The sequence below is a fragment of the Spea bombifrons genome, chromosome 10, assembly GCF_027358695.1.
Source record: "Spea bombifrons isolate aSpeBom1 chromosome 10, aSpeBom1.2.pri, whole genome shotgun sequence".
Lineage (NCBI taxonomy): Eukaryota > Metazoa > Chordata > Amphibia > Anura > Pelobatidae > Spea > Spea bombifrons.
The window spans coordinates 39,151,097-39,169,031 of record NC_071096.1 but is presented as its reverse complement, the minus strand read 5'-3'; the positions used below and the strand labels follow the sequence as shown (position 1 = coordinate 39,169,031).

The window sequence follows — 17,935 nt, the reverse complement described above, 5'->3', positions numbered from 1 at the left end:
TTAAAGCAAAATGAATCTAAAACAGCCGTTAGCCTCCAAGTTCTTTCTAAAACACTGTACAAGCTTTAAAAAAAGAGAATAGTTCATATGTCACAATAACACTTTGCCAAGTGTTAAGACATCCCGCATGTTATTCATTAAAGGGGAACACCAAACTACTGTTTTTTTTATAACTGATATTCATGAAATCCATTTTCAGAAATATTAATCTTTTTTTTACCCCAGTTGTAGTTTTTGCCTCATAATATAATGTTTTCAGGCAGCTGGACATTTATACGAGTTTCTATTATCTGATCCCAATCTTCTAGACAAACTCTGACTCCTTGTCATACAGCATGTGGGAAACAATAGAATGGCTCAGTCTAAATCACACAGCCGGACCAATGAAACTCTGGAGAGGAACGGACTCCATTAGCATTGCCGTAAAGCATCAGCTCAGTGTGGTGTTTGAGCTGGGAAAGTCACATGACTGACAGAAATAGCAGCACCCAGGTCTTTTTATGGGTTTTTGTTTTGTGTTTTGCATGGAACCTTTTAAGATTTGAATATCATGCAAAACTGCAAAGCAAATCATGCCCAGCTCATGAAATATTCAGGGGCCCTGTGCTGCTTTTAGCCATTATCACAGCCTATTCTGAATGCGACACATCACTGCTACACTCAGGCCAACACAGAGTTATATAGCACAATGACACAAGTGTGTGAATTCCCTTTTACTGTGGGCATTGAGACAACCCCTGATGCATTCATTGCTGTATTTTATGTTGAGTGTTGGCAATCAACAATTATATTTAGGTGAGAGAAACGACAAAACCTCCAGACTTCCATTCAGTCTGCACACAGGTGTAAAGCACAGTGAGTGGCACTTTAGGCCTGGACCATTTATTTCACATACTGTAAATTACCCTGAGAATATAAACAACAAGCATCTCCTTGTACAAAATAATGATCCAATGTAATGGATTTTAACATTTTCACAATTTTTTTTGCATAGTTTGCATTTCGTTATCCCTTTTTTTTTTTGCAACATACAGTAAAGTGATATCAGGCTTGGAAGTACTGAGTAGGCCTTGGGAGATGACCTTTGTAAACTAAAGCACCTGATATTGTATTCTTAGAATACTACATTCATAAAGTATAGAATTTTATATAAATTCACATCTGTATAACGCAGAGCACAGGCATACTCTAAGGCTCTTTAAAGCTTGAATAAAATGTTGATCATATTCCATTGTAAGGCAGTTAAAAAGCTATGAAAGTTCTAGGGGTCTTCAAAAGGCTCTGACCTGGGGTTACACAGACCACATTCCTCTTCATAGAGCGCGAACAGGACCCTGAAGCAGTTATCCATCAGTGCCTTCGGACGGACCGGCTTCTGTGATGTGAGTTCCTGTGGAAGCCTCAGTCTTTTCATAATACGGAGAACAATCTCGTTGTCCGCCTCCTGTAGATGCAAAGTGAAAGGGTTAGGAAACGCTCTCGGCTTTACCAAGAAGCATGAAATTCAGTAGATGTGTGCCTTGGGAGCGGTTCTGCATTATTAGGTTGAATTATCTGTTTTCCTGGAACAGCCATGTCTCTGGGGGTCAGATAGAACAGTTACCCGTCATTAAGCATATGTCAGTAGAGGACGTAACACACAGCAGTGTTTTGGGCCACCCTTTTAAGGAGGAGACTGAGACATGATTGACCATAAAGCAGCATTTTCTTGCACTTTTGCTCAAAGCTTGTACTTGAATTTGTTAAAATGTTCCCTTTGCCTGTCTGGTGCAAGCAGTTACTGTATTAAGGCTGATATTAGGCATAATGTGTATATATACTGGGGATATATTTCTATAACACTGTCAGTACCTGTTGAATCTGTAGAAGTTCTTTAAATATGGCCAGCAGTTCAGTAATGTAACTGAATGTGGGATGCCTGCCTGGCAGAACAGCCTTCATCCTGACGAGTACGCGTTCATTTATGATCCCCCAAAGGTAACGGAGCTCTTTTACAGGAATGCCTTGGTTCATCTGTGGAGAAGAAGGTTAGGTCAGCCATTGGGCGCTTCGTAACATAACACTTCCAGACCTGAAGTGGCCAAGCCACTGCCTCTATAGCATGCAGAGCTTCTTGTGAGGTCCCAAAGTCACTGCTGTGATTATAATAATATTTATCACATATTTGTCATGTTCATCATGTGGTATGGAAGGTATTTTGTGTGTGTTTATTGTAGACCAAACTGGTCAGCCTGAGCAATGAGATGTTTGTATAATGCATTTCTTTCTAGCAGCTGATACTCTGTACACTCATCTGTCATTCACATAGATTTACCAGACTTGTGATGTTCTGGAAGCGCAGCACCTCTTCATGTTTCACAAACAGCTTGTAATCTAGCGGGAAGTAGTCGCTCTAAAGGAATGAGAAAGCCCAGGAGCAGTTACATAAAGCAACTGTAATTCATAAAGCTAGCGTTCTATTTGCCGTCGGTAATTCATAAAGATAGCGTTCTATTTGCCTTTGGTTATTACTAAAAGTATTGTTCTATCTAGCATAAGGTATAATGCCTCCTGCGATAATTACCATGTACATCAGCCGCTTATCGTATAATAGTTTGCCATTCAATGCTTTTGTGATTTGACATTCATTTGGTACCAAAGCAGCTCTCGCCAGCGCAAGTGTATCTGCAAGACATAATTCAATGGTTATTGTAGCTTGGAGACAAGAACCCACACAAATACATCCAAAACTCGCTTGACAAAATTCTACAGTTCTTATTATACTTACAAAAAAGCCCCACTGCCGCTGTCCACATGGTCCTCTTCCACATAACGTTTATGTTTTAGAGCTGTCTTTGGGAGTATGTAGGGGCAGACACTTTATATGATTTGCTTAGGCATTCCAGACTGTACACTTTGATAGACGAGGCTTTGTTAGTATTTTCTGAAAGGAGAAACAAACCAGTTACTGTGTTCTGCGGTCCCATATTACGGCACAATAGCACCCAAGACGTACCCAGCATTCATTAACAGTAATGCCGCCAATAAAGCCCTTTGGCAATGGGGAGAAGTCAGGATGACAGACTGGATCCTCAAAGGTAAAATAGGCCTCAGCACTCACGGTGATAATCATGATCTGTGTATTAGAATCTTTCATTCTATATAATCGGCAGAGTGCATGACCCAGTAACCCTGCCTAAACCGCACACCCTCCTGCTTCGCAACCCCAGCTTGACGGTCACAGAATGGGTATTAAGCACGTAATCGGTAACACGCCCATTACAAGTCAGTAAACAACCAAATCGCACAATAATTTTGAATCACATCTATTTTTTTCTGCACATGTGTTAAGACTTATCAGAAGATGAGGGTTCTGCTGTGCACAATGTAATTCAGTGCTTTGAAACAAGCTGTCAGGAGGAGGGAATGGCAGCACTCCCAGGCCCCTCGGGCAGATCAGTTACACAATAACTATTGTCGGAGAAAGAAAAGCAGAGGTTTCTCATGTTAATGTACAATCATTCTAAAGAACTCGGCCTGAACCCTTGAGGCCACATAGCAATCAGAGAGGTCTGACGTTTACATGTGACCGAGGTGGGGTCCACCGTTTAAATTGATGGTGAGCAAGTCAAGCCATTTTAGCCAATAAACATATGAAGAACGCTTTCCGGCACCTTATTGTGGATATTTTTAAGGTGCCCATCTGAGGAAGGTAATAACAGAGCCACGCTTCCAAAGAGCCATGCTGATCCCACCAAACTTCATCCCTGGAGCGGGAAGCCTCATCATACTGTGAGTAAGGCCTCGATGTAACGTATTTTGTATTATCAGCATTTAGTATAGGGGGAACATACAAATTAGGGACTTGTGTTTATATGACACAGTAGATCATGCTATGCTTAAGTAATCCAGAGATCACATTTGTCTATGTATAGAGATGAGCCGTTTTCTCTAGACTTGTATTAGAATGCCTCCGGCACGGAATTGTTCTTTCTGACCCACTAGGGGGACATATTAAATCTGTCATGTTTCCCACTAAGCTGTGCAACACGAGTATGCTTTCCTCTCCCAGGGATCCTAAGCCATGCCACAAAGCCTGATACTAGCTGTGTGCCTCCAAGTTTCTCCACCAGGAGACTTGGATGACACTGTTTTAGCTGGGAAGAGGTGGCATGAGCCGGACTGAGCCCACCAAACATTTCTGGTGTGGATGGCGGTGTCTATGGGAAACTCATTTACCATGTCCCTGCGTCTCTTAGGAGGTGTTAAGGAATGCTATACATTTTGCTTGGTAAAGAGTTAAAGTCACTCACCCTCTGTTGGATTGAGAATTACGGAGATGATGGGTCAACCCTCTGACTCAGCTTCTGGCCTTTCCCTTGGGTCGTTTCTCAGGCACTTTTTGAGATGAACAAGCAGATGGCCTGGTGCAGACTATGAGACGGATGCCTTTGCTGTCTGGATGTTTCTTGTCGAGAGGAGGGTTAGATATGGGGTCAGTGGAAAGGGGAGGGATGGGACAAAACCAGACAAACCGTTAACTGCAATGGGAGGAAAGAAAGAAGCGTTCCCTCCCTCTTCCTCCCCTTAGACTGCAGCTAAGTCTTTACCACTTCTGTATTATATTGAATTTACATATGTTCTTTCCATCTCAAAAATTCCCCATCTCGCACACACTCGGGAGTCTGTTTTGTGCAGGGGCAAGGAAGATCATCGGTCTACTGACCGTATCATCAAACTCCATCTCTTAGAAGTAGAAGAATCTCAGCCGTTGGACGCAATTCAGATGTAGAAACGTCACTACAGTTAGGTTTAACTATCACTTAAATCTGCTATTAAGTTCTCACATTTGAGGAATCTGTAATAAAAGCTAGCACACCGACAATGAATGGACCACAAACCCCCAGCACATCACCAAGGCGACATCAACCTTACAACACTCTTTACAATACTCTTGGTTGCATAACTTTTTTGGACCTAAGTGTCAGCTTCAAATAGACAATTTTCACACGAGCAGATTTGGCTATATCCATTTTCTTATAAAGCGAAGTACAACTTTGTCTAAACATCAGTCCACCTAAACACCAGCATACTGGCCGCGAACGTAGAGAAGGTCACTGGTGGGAGCCTAAATCTCCAGGTGAAGAGAGGCCTTGTGGGCTACGCTTTTTTTTTTTTAGCATTGTTAGCGTCATCCCTGATGTGTGTTAATGGTAAGTGTGGCTATATGGCCACAACTTCACATGTTTAACATTAAGACAAAATTAGGAACGCAGCCAGAAGGAAGTTCAGTACACATCTCAAAAAAGAAACATGGACAATTTCAGATGTCATGCTTGTCACTTTGGATAATCTTATGTTTCTGCAGAAATCTAACAATTTCAGAATCTCCTTCACAACTCGTATTACATACGGTACACAGGGTTAAGATTGTAAGAAGAAATGTAAAAAATATTTCCCAATACCCCTTGTGTCCTAGCTTCTGTGTACACCGTGACAGCAGTCATATGATACATTACAAACATAAGGTGACTTGAGGTCCCATCTCATAAAGCTTTAGCTGGAGCACAAGTAATTGGAAGTCTTCCAGCGAGGTATTTATATATCACCGATGTATACACCCGTCATATGCCTGAGAGGGAGGAAGAGGCTTCACACGGCTTCTGTCATGGCACAGGACACAGTAGCACGCATCACCCACGGCTTCCAACCGTCGTGTAATCACCACTGCCTTCTACAGCAAGGTCATAGCACATCATCCACCAAAACCCGTTTATCGAAGTGGTATAACGATAGAGCGAGTGTTGTGCAACTGCCCCCTGTCCTCCACCACAGTCACTGGAGCGGGCAAGACTGATATTACCCCTGTGGCCCCTCATTAATCGTGCAACCCCATTACCCACACTGTGAAACAAAGTGCTTGCAGGTGTGAGACCTTCGCTTCAGCAGGGGTCGGTTATATCCCCACGAAGTAACGAGCAGAGACTTTGTTTAGTCTTGCCTCTGTAGGTGGCAGTGAACCCTAGTGGGTTTTATTTTCAAAGAACATTACGTGGGGGTCATCTATGCTAGAGCCACCCCTTGGCTAGTTAGTGACCAATCAAAATAAAAAAAATCACCAGGTAGGGGTGGCTTGTAAAATACAGCTCCTGGTGGCTAGCTTTTGGGATTACTTTATATCAATGCCAATGGATCCATTGCCTGCAGGCTCCCAAATCCATAAACATTCAGGGTCTGGTTTCTGTGTTAATCCTTCATGTAGAGAAGTTTGTGTATGGCAATGGGCACAACCAACTTGCGCTCATTTCTCCAATCCAGAAGGCTTGGAGCTTTTCTCGTATTCCTTCGCACAAAACACTACCCTGGCCAGAGGGCCAAGCATGCTATTAAACAAACGTACAAAAAAATCAATTGTGCTACATATATATATATATAAAAAAAAATCTTTAATTTTTGCTCATTCATCAGTTCCAGACAGTATTATCCATCTACAAATAGTCTGTCTACACAGATTCAATGCTTCTTAAAACAATCTTACCATGATACAAAACTATATTTACAGTAAAAGGGAGCAGAACAAACAAAGCGAAAGTGGTCCTGCCCAAGACCAGGATCCGCTGAAATTAATACACCCCGCATGGGCTTTCACAACTCACTTGTCCATCAGAAGAAAAGCACAGGATCTTCAGCAGATCCAGAAATTATGCCTATCTTTCTATGGCAGGAAATCAACTTGTTGAGTATTTTAAGCCCTTCACACAGAACTAAACTTGCCACACTGTGGCATGGGGCTGTGGAGCACAAGAAAAAAAAAAGATGCTGCTCCCTATTAGAAGGCATAACGCGTGCGGATATCTTCAAGCTTCTTAGAGACCTCTGGAGGTGTTCGATCAAGCTCCTCAGCCACACTCTTCTGCTTGACCGGCTCCATAGAGTTAAACTGCTCACACAGGTCACCGTCTATCACATTCTGTGTAATCAGAAGAGTTATATTAAACAGAACACGGGCAATGTCACAGAACCACAACGCATGTGATTCTAGATGTAAAATATTAGCAGAATCCGATTCTCACCTTAACAGGGAAGTAATAGGAGCGGAAACTGAGGTGGTCTCGGCCACAGATTGGCGGATGCTCAGAACGTAAGTGCATCTCTACGTGCTGGAAGAAATCGTGGTCCTGGAGACGACAAAGCAGGAAGGGTACATTATGAACACATGAAAGACAATGATGTGCAGGTGAAAGTCAACCACTGACAGCAAGAGGATCTGTGTGGCAACAGCTGCCTCTGCAGAAGACCAAGTGTGACCAGCTCGGGCCTGCATGGCAGCCAGTGGCACACGCTGCAAAACACTTACCTCGTGTGATGTAAAGGGCACCAGGATGCCGATTCCGCCTGACAGGGTGGTGTACACCAAGGATTCTGAGCCACCTGGGATTAGTGTGGTCCTCTGCAGCGACAGTACAGTCTCTCCCACATGGTAATTCACTATCACTTCAGCCTGTACAAAACAAAATTCATGTCAGGCGCCAAGGAAACCTTCACTGCAGAAGGTACTCAAGTTGTAGAAAGGACTTACCTTCTGAGAAGCCCCATTAAGAAGACCTCTGTCCCACAGAGCTTTGTTACCAGTTGGATCTTCATCAACATCATCATTTATGTTTGCGGGTAACCGAACCTAAAAAAAAAAAAGTGAAACCCAACATTATGGTATGGGCTAAAGAGCTGTGCTGGGATTGGCCAGTTGACTGCTATAAAATGGTATATAACTTAATGTTAGAAGCAGATATGACCTTAACTCACCACACAGATATTTCCAAACTTGTCTGCACCAGCTACTGTATCGTAGTCCAGCAGACAGGACGTGGTTACCCAGCGGGGGTAAGTGTCATCAGCGAAAATAATAAGCTGGTTCTCATTTCGCTTATACCGCAACCACAGAAAGCTCTCCTGTACGTCTGAAACCATGACACGTTGCCCGATCGTCTGGATGCCCACAATGAAATTCGATATGTGCTGTGTAGCAAAAGTATGGTGTAAATGAAGATGTTCCTCAAAATAGCAAAAATATACCTTAAAGTCCGTACTGGATATACATGGTCAGTGCTATATAGTTACTATACTTCGCCAAGGCAAATCGGAACAGTGAGCCATACCAATGTACGACAACAAACGCCAGCGCGCAACATCCTTCACAGGCATCGATCATTTGCTAAACCTGTATTCTGCTACATGCCTTGAGAGCATATGGTCTATTAACCCACACATACCTTGTTTTCACATTTCCTCAGCAGTTTTTTCTTCCCAAGGTCATAAACTCGCAGTAACTTCCCAACGCCAATCAACACTCGCCCCTGAAAGGGTGCAATGGCAGCAGGTACCTCCTCAACAGATGTCTGTGCAAACAGAAAGATCTTATGGTTACTCCAGACACCACCATTACCACAGCCTAAATTATAGAGAACATCTCCTCCACGTACCTTGTGCACAAACTCCAGCTTCTCTCCATTGTTCACCAGTTTGTATGTGTATATTAAGCCACCAGCCACGGAGCGAGGGTTTAAGATAAGGTCTTTTGCCACACCTACCAAAACGTACCAATCATCTCCAGTGTTACTGAAACGGCAAACAGCCACACTAGAAGGCAGAAAGAAAGTTGGGCGTGAGTGGGTGGCTTTAACTATTAAGACAGCATAACAAGAGCAGTGTTTGGAAACATCAAAAAGCAACACAATCCTCACCACAGGCCTAATAAGCTCTCAACATGGATAAAACCTCCCGAGATCTCAGTCATGACCGAATCTCACTCGTGGCGTAATTTCTGTGTCTTACAAAGTTCCGGACAACAAACAAACTAAAAGCCCTGAGCAGCACCCGCTCAGAACTCCACCTCACCTGAAAGCAGCCTCGTTCTGCTCCAGATGCACCATGTCCAGAGTGTTTCCCTGTATAGGGTTCATTACACGGATGACGGACGCCCACTGACCACTGCCAGCCTTAGGTGCTCCAAAGATGGACTCTGGTAAATTCTCATTGAGAAAGGCGGCAGCCATCTCTGCTGCAAGCTCCCGTTCATCCTCTCCTGCTGCTTCTACCATCTCCTGTAAGAGAAATGTACAAGGCGCGTTCATACTTGTAACAAAACGAAAGGAGGATCTATACTGACCACAAAAACACAGGGACTTATTAAAAAGGACACCAACTGTGTTATGGATATTGTCCTTGACAAGTTGAGGGAACATTCCCTTTTTTAATGCTACTAGCCAGATAAAGTTAGAGTCTCTCTTGAAATGTCTGTGTTGCTGTTGTTAACAAAAACACTACTCCTGAAATGACAACTGGCACATTCACAAAGCATCCTCTCCGTACCTCTGCCATCTGCTGCTTGCGCTGGGCCTTGGTCGCTTCCGTGTACGCATTATGATCCGTCTCAATGATGATCAGGTTGTTACTGTCAGGATGGATAACAAACTTGCGGGGGGTATATTGGAGGGGGAATGCCACCTGGTTAAACACAGCTCCCAACTTCTCCAGAGCCAAAATTCTGCAAGGGCAAGCATACAAAAGCAGTTTAGAGAGAGACTTGGGAGCAATACCTTACACACAGAGGAAACCAAGGAGATTCATACATACGCCAGACTCACTACAGCCACCGAGGGTGGTACAAGAATATTTTCACAACGCAATGAATGCGAGGATGATACTAACCTCAGCGTGTTGGTCGAAATGGCCACGATTCCCTCAGGACACTGCTCAGACGCGAAGCCAGACGCATACTCCAGGGTCTCATATGACAGAGGTGTGAGATGGAACCTCGACTGGTACGAATAGCTGAGCCAGGAACGACTGGACATGGCGAGGACCTGGCAGATGGTCAAGAAGTAAAAGCGAGCTTTAAAGACGTGATTGCACAACCAGAAGAGCATGTATTTATCTGAGCATAAGGCAGCGCAACAGACGCCCGGGCAGCGCGCCTTTATGACTCCTAACCATCCAAAGAACAAGCTGTGGTGATAACCCAGGGAGCCATCTCTGATGCCTAGTCTAACACGACACTATTTATTATTTAAGTGTTGTCTAACTGCAGTTAGTACTCTGCCCCTCCATGCAAGACAGATTCAGGTCACATATGGTTGGTTTTCACATGGAGCCATTTGTGCCGAAAGATTTACTAATCTTTTTGCCAGACCTTCCAACAGAGCTCCGTGTACTTACCGCCTCTTGGCCCTGCATTCTGACACGGAAGAGTTTCACAGGACGTGATCCCAGGTACCGCGTCCTGGTGTCAGACAGGTCACCGGTGATAGGGTCTAGAACTGTTCTGAGCAAAACTCCGTTCTGTGGGAAAAGATAAGTGTAAGGAACACACACTTAACAAAAAACCTCCTGGATCACGCAACACTCCACTCTTACTGCTACTCGATACCAAGCTACTCGATAAGCAGAGTAAGCAGCACAGATTACAGCCGGACTAAAAAGAAGTTGTTAGTGCAGAGAGCACGTTACCCCTTGTGCATCTATACAACATACAATGCCTCGACTCACCTGCAGCCCTATGTTGAGGTACAGGAACCCGATGGATCCACGCTCACCCAGCTCATCCTGTCTTTCTGCACCACCCATTTCCACGATACACAGGGCCTCTGGCTGCGCAGGCAGTGCCTGCATACTGAGTGGTTGCAAACAATCCTGTAGGGTACAGGTACACATCAAATAAGGTGCCAAGCAATACCTTATGGCTCTTTGCATTCAATAATAATTACAATTTTCTCAACTGTACCGTTATATTCTCAGTGCCTGATATATACCAAAAACTCCATCAAAGCTAAGTGTCCCAGAGACACCGCAGACACGGTAGGAACTTACTGAAGGGTCGAGAGAGATGATTCGGACCGTGTTATCAACCAGACCAACAGCCAGAAAGCGTGAACGCTGCTCTCCAGGGGGGACGTTGGCCAAGCTCATGCACACCACGTCAGCAGACATCTCCTTGCGCTCCGTGTACTCATTAAGCTGCCCAGACTAGGAAAATAAAAAAAAAAGAAAAATAACTAAGCGCACTTTGAAACAGAGCTCATATTTTAGAAGTAAATATCTATATAGAACTCCAACGCATTCCAGGAAAATGGATACATTAAATGTAGGAAATCAGACTGGTATAATATGGATAACTTACTGGGTCCATCTCAAAGTAGACAAGCTCTCCCCCAGTCAGTGCAATCACCACCTGCCTTTGGTTCACTGCACATTTCACAATGATCTTTTTGCCAGGGGTTTTCCACTCGTTTACCCTCTTGTCTGCACGGATGTGTCTGATTCCGTCCGGATATACCTGAACAAGAGATGTCAACGTAAAATAAACCGCAGATATACTTGGCACCAGCTGAGTGTTCGGGGATCTCAGGTGAACGTTTGCCTAAAGTGAAAAACTTCCTGCAGCATCCCGGTCCACCGATTACACAGGACGTACCTGCACTAAGGCATCCTCCCCAAGCAAAGAGCAAGACAGAGTCGGAGTCGTTCCCAGAAAACCAGAATCTGTAACTTCCTCTACAGTCTCTCCGATAGAGAGCACCAGCGTGGCGTTGACGAAGGACACAATGATGTAGGCATCATACTCATCTACAAAAGCAACGGGCAGGACAGGTTAGCCGAGGTCCTGATAGCACGCAAAGGACATAAGTTAAAAAAACAACAACATGGCAGAACGGTTACAGACTTCCTGCTGAACCTAGCAAGGACAATCATAGATGTCTCCAACACCGGCCAAAGCCATCCCCTCCGCAATCTGCAGTGACCACTGGCCAGTCCGTACACAGCCTTGCGTCTGTTCCCATTGGCTGCATACTCTGGTTCTGGAAGCTCTACGAGGTGGTTGCACGTAGACCGGTTACAATAATGCAAGCCGTAAAAGCTGCAACGTGGACTGCCAGCATAAAATAGCCCAAACAGTACTGATCTTTACAGAACGCAGGTCATTATGCAAACGACCAAGAACGTGCCCAGTTCCTATGTAGGTTTCAGTATAGCAAATTTGTCAGTAAGAACATCCTTTGCAGTTGTAGGTGTTTGTGTCTCAAGCCCCAAGAGACTCCATCTGTTACTGCTTCTGAGGTGTCTTTCACAAGTTTGCATTAGAACACAACAGATTACGACGTCGACGAGAAGAAAGGAATCAAACAGAACATGGCTTAAATACACACCTGCGTGAGTGGAGGGGGGTTAAATCAGCACCTCCTCCACCACCAGCCACCTGTGGAAGAAAAACAGAGGCTTGGTATTGGGAGCGATCATCACCAAGTACCAGCCGGAGTTAGTATGAGCTGTCGCAATGACCTGACACATGAAAAGGGAATCACGCCGTGAAGCATTCGGTTACAGGAGACTCCCTCCGCAGGGTTATAAAATGCTACTATCAAAGAGGGGCACGGACTGGACATCCTCAAACAGGATACCTAGAGGTGTGCTAGTTTTCGATGCCTAGAGCGCCTAAGCATTATCCTGTTGGTACCCCTGAGCGATTAACATTCCAAACAAATCCCGGTAAAACACACTTCCTTGCTGAATACACAGCTCTTTGCCTCTCCCCTCAGCGATGGCCAAGCCTTCCTCATGCAGGAGGAAAGCACAAGACGTGCTGCCTGTTTACATGTGTGCCGTGTGCCACTATAGCCCCAGGCGGTGCAGCTACAGAGTACGTCCGAGGAGATCGCTACAGATTTAAAGGGGAGCTACCATCAATTGTATTTTATATAATTTATCTATATCCGAATGTTTAAAATTCCCTCATTGGATTATCGTCTCCATCAGACCTGCCTCTTAAAATCCTTTGAAACCTTTCTGCAGCATCAGACCACATTGAGGGGAAACACACTGTGAAGAATGTCTGCTCTTTCAAACCAAGATACATATGTGACAGCTTCCATTCACTGGCCATACCACATACTACTACTTTCTTCTTAATGCATGGCGACTGATAAGAGCTTAGCCTGTGCAATCGCATCTTCCCTAAACGCAGCATTAACAGGTGGACTTCCTCCTATTTAAGTTGCATTTACCTTCGATGTGCCTCCTTACAGTCCACACAGCATTGGGGTTTCCGGGCAGCTCAGACACGGCCATTTCAGATACCTAGACATGCAACAACATGGGTTTAGATAATGCAAAAAACAAGTCCCTTTATATAAGCCTCACAGAAAGAAAAGTCAGAATTCGGTAGGTCTTCTCCATGTTCTGTGTCAGAGAAGAGACATGAATACTCATCACATTGCAGGCAACACTGGGCTAGAACCATACAAAAAATGAATGCTGGACAATTACATACCTCAAGCCCATGTCTCAAAACCCTGAGAGAAGAACGTGGTCCTCGCCCACAAGCCACGTATAACTGGGGTGTATCTTCATTAGCCAAGTCAGCTATCTGCAGAAGGAGGACAATAAAGAGGTCAGCAAAGTGGCTAACATAGTACAGAACATGTCAGCACGCAGAGTCCAGAGCTCTCTCTGAGAACACTCAGAGGCACAAAGTCTGATACCATTGTACAGTCATAAGAACAGAAACCAGCAAATGTATACAGGACTTGTAGCCACTCAATACCCTAAACTCCTACATGGGAACAGAATGTTAGAACACACTCACCTGACAGCACATGATGGGAGAAAGACTGTCCTGCTCATCCACAAGCACAAGGTTCTTCAACGGGCGAGGCTGGAAGAAGAAGGTATCTCCCTCCTCAAGGGGCATGGCGGAGGAGAATTCCGGCTCCTCGTCGTCATCCCCCAGGTGAGCAATCTGGTACAGGTAACTAGTAGAAGAAGGAAATTGCTGATGTACGGGTACAGTGGCTAGTATTTAATACTGCTACACACCAACACACGGTACTTACTGGTTGCCAAACTCCGATGCCACAAAGAGAAAGCCGGTTTTTAAGACGCACATCGCTGAGGCCACAGGAACTGTATCGAAATACTTCAAGCGGATTTCGGTCACCTGCAATACAGCAGTAGATAGAGGCCTTTTAACTCACTAAGCAAAACGGAGGGTAAAGGGGGATACTGAGACACCCAACCACCAGTACGCTGCCTGCTCCTACAAGTTACTACTTACCATGTCCTCATCGGTTTCCAGCGTAATCTTAAAGATGTCACCCTGCTCTGTTTGGGCAAGGAAAAAGAACATGGACTTTGTTTTGTGCGTTGCTGAGCAGACGAATATCATGCCTCGTTCTGGATCATCCAAGTCATTCTGTCCAAAAAAAAAAAAAAATGATTAGAAAACTTTAGCTCTCCTGTGATCAGAACATCTCAGAGCTTGGTCCATGACACAATTTAATTGTCAGGTACAATTCTAATACCCCAGTCAGGCTTAATGCTATTAAACAGCCATGATGGATTTGACTGACAGGAGGGTACTAAGAATGGACATTTGATAATTACCCGTCTCCTCGGAATTGGACATCGGATGTCTGGCTGGTCCCCAAAGTTCTTGTATGTGATGTAGTTCTCAGAACAGATGAGCACTCCGCTGGGACCATCTGATCCTCCAGGAACTAGAACGTGGAAAAGCAACGTAAGTCTGCAGTAGTGTCCCCAACAGCCTTATTAGAGGCACACAGGAGACAACCAGGGGAACTGAAGCAGCTGATCAGAGACATATTGCCTTCTCCACTTTATACGTCAGAGAAGAGACATGAAAACTCATCATGTACTGCTTGATTACAAGTAAAATTAGACATCCTGTGAGCCTCCCCTCCTGTCTGAAACAATAGTGTGTTTGGGGAGTTAAAGGACCATATTCTGAAACTAAAATGCAAACAAACGTGAACCTCAGAGGTACTCTAAAAACCTGTACCTTGGCCAAGCCCTTGCCCTGCTTGACAAGATGTACGCCTTGTGCTGGGAAATGGAGATGTGGTATTACTCTCCCTTTTCTAATTGTTGGCGATCTAGATACATGAGGGCATCGCTTGTAACCGTGTAGGGCTGGGCGCACGTTACATACCTGTGATTAAGAAGTTCCCATGTTCTTCCAGGGGCTCGCTGTATTTTCTCACCACGTGGTTCAGCCCAAGGTCAAGTTCATAGAACGTCAGCGTCTGCTGTGTGTTGGCAGCAGCTTCACCAGTTGGGTCATTATCAGCTTCCTAAAGCAAAAGAACACGTCAGCACAACTCTGGAGATATATATACGACAAGATGCAGTTTGTAGCAAAGACACAGCAATAGCAAAAGTGGTTTACACGACTGCAGCAAATCAGAGTTTATAAGCTCTCTCCAGAGGTTGTGTCAGAGAAGAGACATGAAGACTCATCATTGGGTCTTTACAAGGGACCAGGACCTATCTGCAGCCACCATAACACACAGGACTACCGACAACAAGCAGAAAAAAAAAAGCCTTGCCTCGTAATCCATTTCAAGACAAGCAAACATCGGATTTTCAAAACCAACGTCCACACCCACGACGTGGTACACCAGGGTATTGGCTTTGTGGGCCTCCAGCGGCGAGGAGATCGTGAGCCTGGCAGCAGCATCTCGATTCAGAATATAGACCAGCTTCTGCTTCTCAATAGCACCTACAAAAGGAACATGCGCCACTTTTACAAATCTGATTTCCCAGGGCAAGCAGCTGAATACCGAGCAGTAGATTCATAACCAGCACAAATGATACAGACGAAGAATGGGGTAATTAAATGAAAACATTTGTCCTGTAAATGTCAACAGCGAATCAGATACTTATTATCCTCTCCATGTTATTACTCAGAGAAGAGACATGAGAACTCATCATACGCTGCTAATAGTCCGTGACAGCACGTGTACCTCTCGCTCCCACAAGCTAAGCAGATACAAGGTCTGCAGGCAGGACCCAGTCTGATAACCCCCCCCCAAATGGATTTACATCAATATAGCTTAACTGAGCCACACAATGTATCACTAGTCCTACAGGCGGCCATTAACACACCATAAGGAGCAATTGTCTGCCTTGCAAGCATACCGCTCATTTAGCCATTGAAAGCAGCCTGCTCGGTAACCTTTTCATATGTTAATGACCACATATTGGATTTGGACTCCCAGAAGCTCACCTTACTGCGAGAGCCCTCAATATTCTCTAGACTTACAACCCAAATACAAACAGTCATCTCAGATGAACACTTACTAATCATCACAGCTCTTCCTTTAGGGTCCACAGCCAGGAACTGTCCCGGCACAATCCTGCGGCATCCGCTCTTTCCGAACGTTTCCTGGTGGATCTTCTCAAACATATTCTTGGAAGGGTGGTATTCCAAGATGATGATACGTCCCGAGTCGCTACCCACCACTATATAATCTTTGGTTCCTCCGGTCAGACGGAAGGCCATGAGGGAACGAATAATGCCAAAAACCTCCACCGTCAGGAGCGTGTGCACCTTACCGGTATTGGCATCAGGTCGAAGCAACTCCAGGATTTTACCCCGGGATACAACAATCTCCTGCAGTTTTGTTCCTGTGCAGCAAGAATGGAAGAAAGTAACAGAAGACATTAACAAAGGGATTAATAAACAGAAGCACAGCCAGGAGAAAACACTGGGCTCGGCACCCAGACCCTCTAGGTGCCGGAAGCCACCCCCTAACCTTCTTCAGACCCACCGAGACGTATCTGACATCCTCACCTGGAACACATACTTTTCTGACCCCCAGAAAACAACTTAACCCCCCCTATTTAAATTACTGCAATAGTGCAGAGAGCAACAGCAACATGAACAAGCACAACACAGCGTTCAGCTTCCCTCCTCCGAGTCCGTTACCCCCATCCCCTCATCCTACTGGGAGACTGGAAACTCACTGGAGCACCCCACACACGCCTTTATTATTTAAATAATATCCCATTTCGACTGGGCGAAGCCGTGCTACGGGACAAACAAAGAACAACAATAGGATAAGATGGTGGCCGGCACCCTCCTTACCTGAGAAGTTGCCATGGATGGCAAAGCTGATGCCGGTGGCTCTCTGTAGTGTGATATTGTACAGAAACATGATGGCGGACCAAGGCGGAAGCGCTTAAACACCTGCGAACAGACAAAACTTAGTGCACACAGCAGAACTCAATATCCCCTACCGGCCCCCGGTATCAAAACGCCTCCCCGTACCACTATCCCCTACCGGCACCCGGTATCAAAAATCTAAACGCCTCCCCGTCCCACTATCCCCTACCAGCACCCGGTATCAAAAATCTAAACGCCTCCCCGTCCCACTATCCCCTACCAGCACCCGGTATCAAAACGCCTCCCCATCCCACTATTCTGTACCGGCACCAAACACCTCCCCGTCCCACTATCCCCTACCAGCACCCCATATCAAACACCTCCCCGTCCCATTACCAGCACCCCCGTATCAAATGCCTCCCCGTCCCACTATCCCCTACCAGCACCCCCGTATCAAATGCCTCCCCGCCCCACTATCCCCTACCGGCACCCGGTATCAAATGCCTCCCCTCCCCACTATCCCGTATCGGCTCCCGGTATCAAGCGCCTCCCTGCCCTACTATGCCGTACCGGCACCCGGTATCAAACGCCTCTCCACCATACGATATCGGCTTCACACCGCCCGCTGCCCGGTATGCCCTCTGCTGGATCGTACCTGGGAAATGATTGGTTCTCCCCGCTGCCCCGAGTTCAGTGCTGCTTCCCCGGAGAGGAGAGACTGCTAAACCGGCGGATGGAGGGGATATGGGACGGATGTCCTCGCTAAGTTACAAAGCCGCCATTTGGCGCCGATCCGGCCACAAAGCCCCGGGGTCCTAGTAGAGAAAGGGGGAGGGTTGGCTGCCCCGAGCTGCCTGATCTCTGGCTCTGGCTCTTGCTCTGGCTCTCAATAACCCGGGCCGTACTAACCTTCTGTTGCCGCACACACTGCTCACAGCCTGGGCGCGCTCCACACAAGCCTCCTCTCACCCCACAGGCAGCGGAATGGACAGACCGGAC

General features: G+C 45.7%; 2 protein-coding genes across 3 annotated transcripts; both read right to left on the bottom strand.

The window, feature by feature from the left end:
- Positions 1-846: 846 nt before the first annotated feature.
- Positions 847-4,477, bottom strand: IL34 (interleukin 34). The gene is made up of 6 exons (XM_053448967.1): positions 4,293-4,477; positions 2,768-2,923; positions 2,564-2,664; positions 2,315-2,392; positions 1,852-2,013; positions 847-1,444 (listed from the first exon to the last, which is right to left on the bottom strand). The coding sequence occupies exons 2-6, from the start codon at positions 2,808-2,810 to the stop codon at positions 1,262-1,264; spliced, it is 567 nt and encodes a 188-aa protein (XP_053304942.1). The 5' UTR covers positions 2,811-2,923; positions 4,293-4,477; the 3' UTR covers positions 847-1,261.
- A 2,291-nt stretch (positions 4,478-6,768) lies between these two features.
- On the bottom strand, positions 6,769-17,934 carry SF3B3 (splicing factor 3b subunit 3). 2 transcript variants are annotated; one of them, XM_053448609.1, is made up of 26 exons: positions 17,846-17,934; positions 16,919-17,020; positions 16,132-16,458; positions 15,378-15,550; positions 14,981-15,122; positions 14,416-14,528; positions 14,087-14,224; positions 13,866-13,969; positions 13,619-13,784; positions 13,304-13,399; positions 13,038-13,110; positions 11,450-11,601; positions 11,156-11,311; positions 10,846-11,001; positions 10,525-10,668; positions 10,195-10,317; positions 9,688-9,842; positions 9,349-9,523; positions 8,875-9,080; positions 8,460-8,616; positions 8,250-8,375; positions 7,783-7,995; positions 7,559-7,657; positions 7,337-7,480; positions 7,053-7,157; positions 6,769-6,949 (listed from the first exon to the last, which is right to left on the bottom strand). In XM_053448609.1, exons 2-26 carry the CDS (start codon positions 16,986-16,988, stop codon positions 6,809-6,811), a joined length of 3,654 nt encoding a protein of 1,217 aa, XP_053304584.1. In that variant the 5' UTR covers positions 16,989-17,020; positions 17,846-17,934; the 3' UTR covers positions 6,769-6,808. The 2 variants fall into 2 exon arrangements, with proteins under 2 accessions (XP_053304584.1, XP_053304583.1); XM_053448608.1 differs by lacking the exon at positions 17,846-17,934 and adding an exon at positions 17,592-17,736.
- Between the last annotated feature and the right edge of the window lies 1 nt (position 17,935).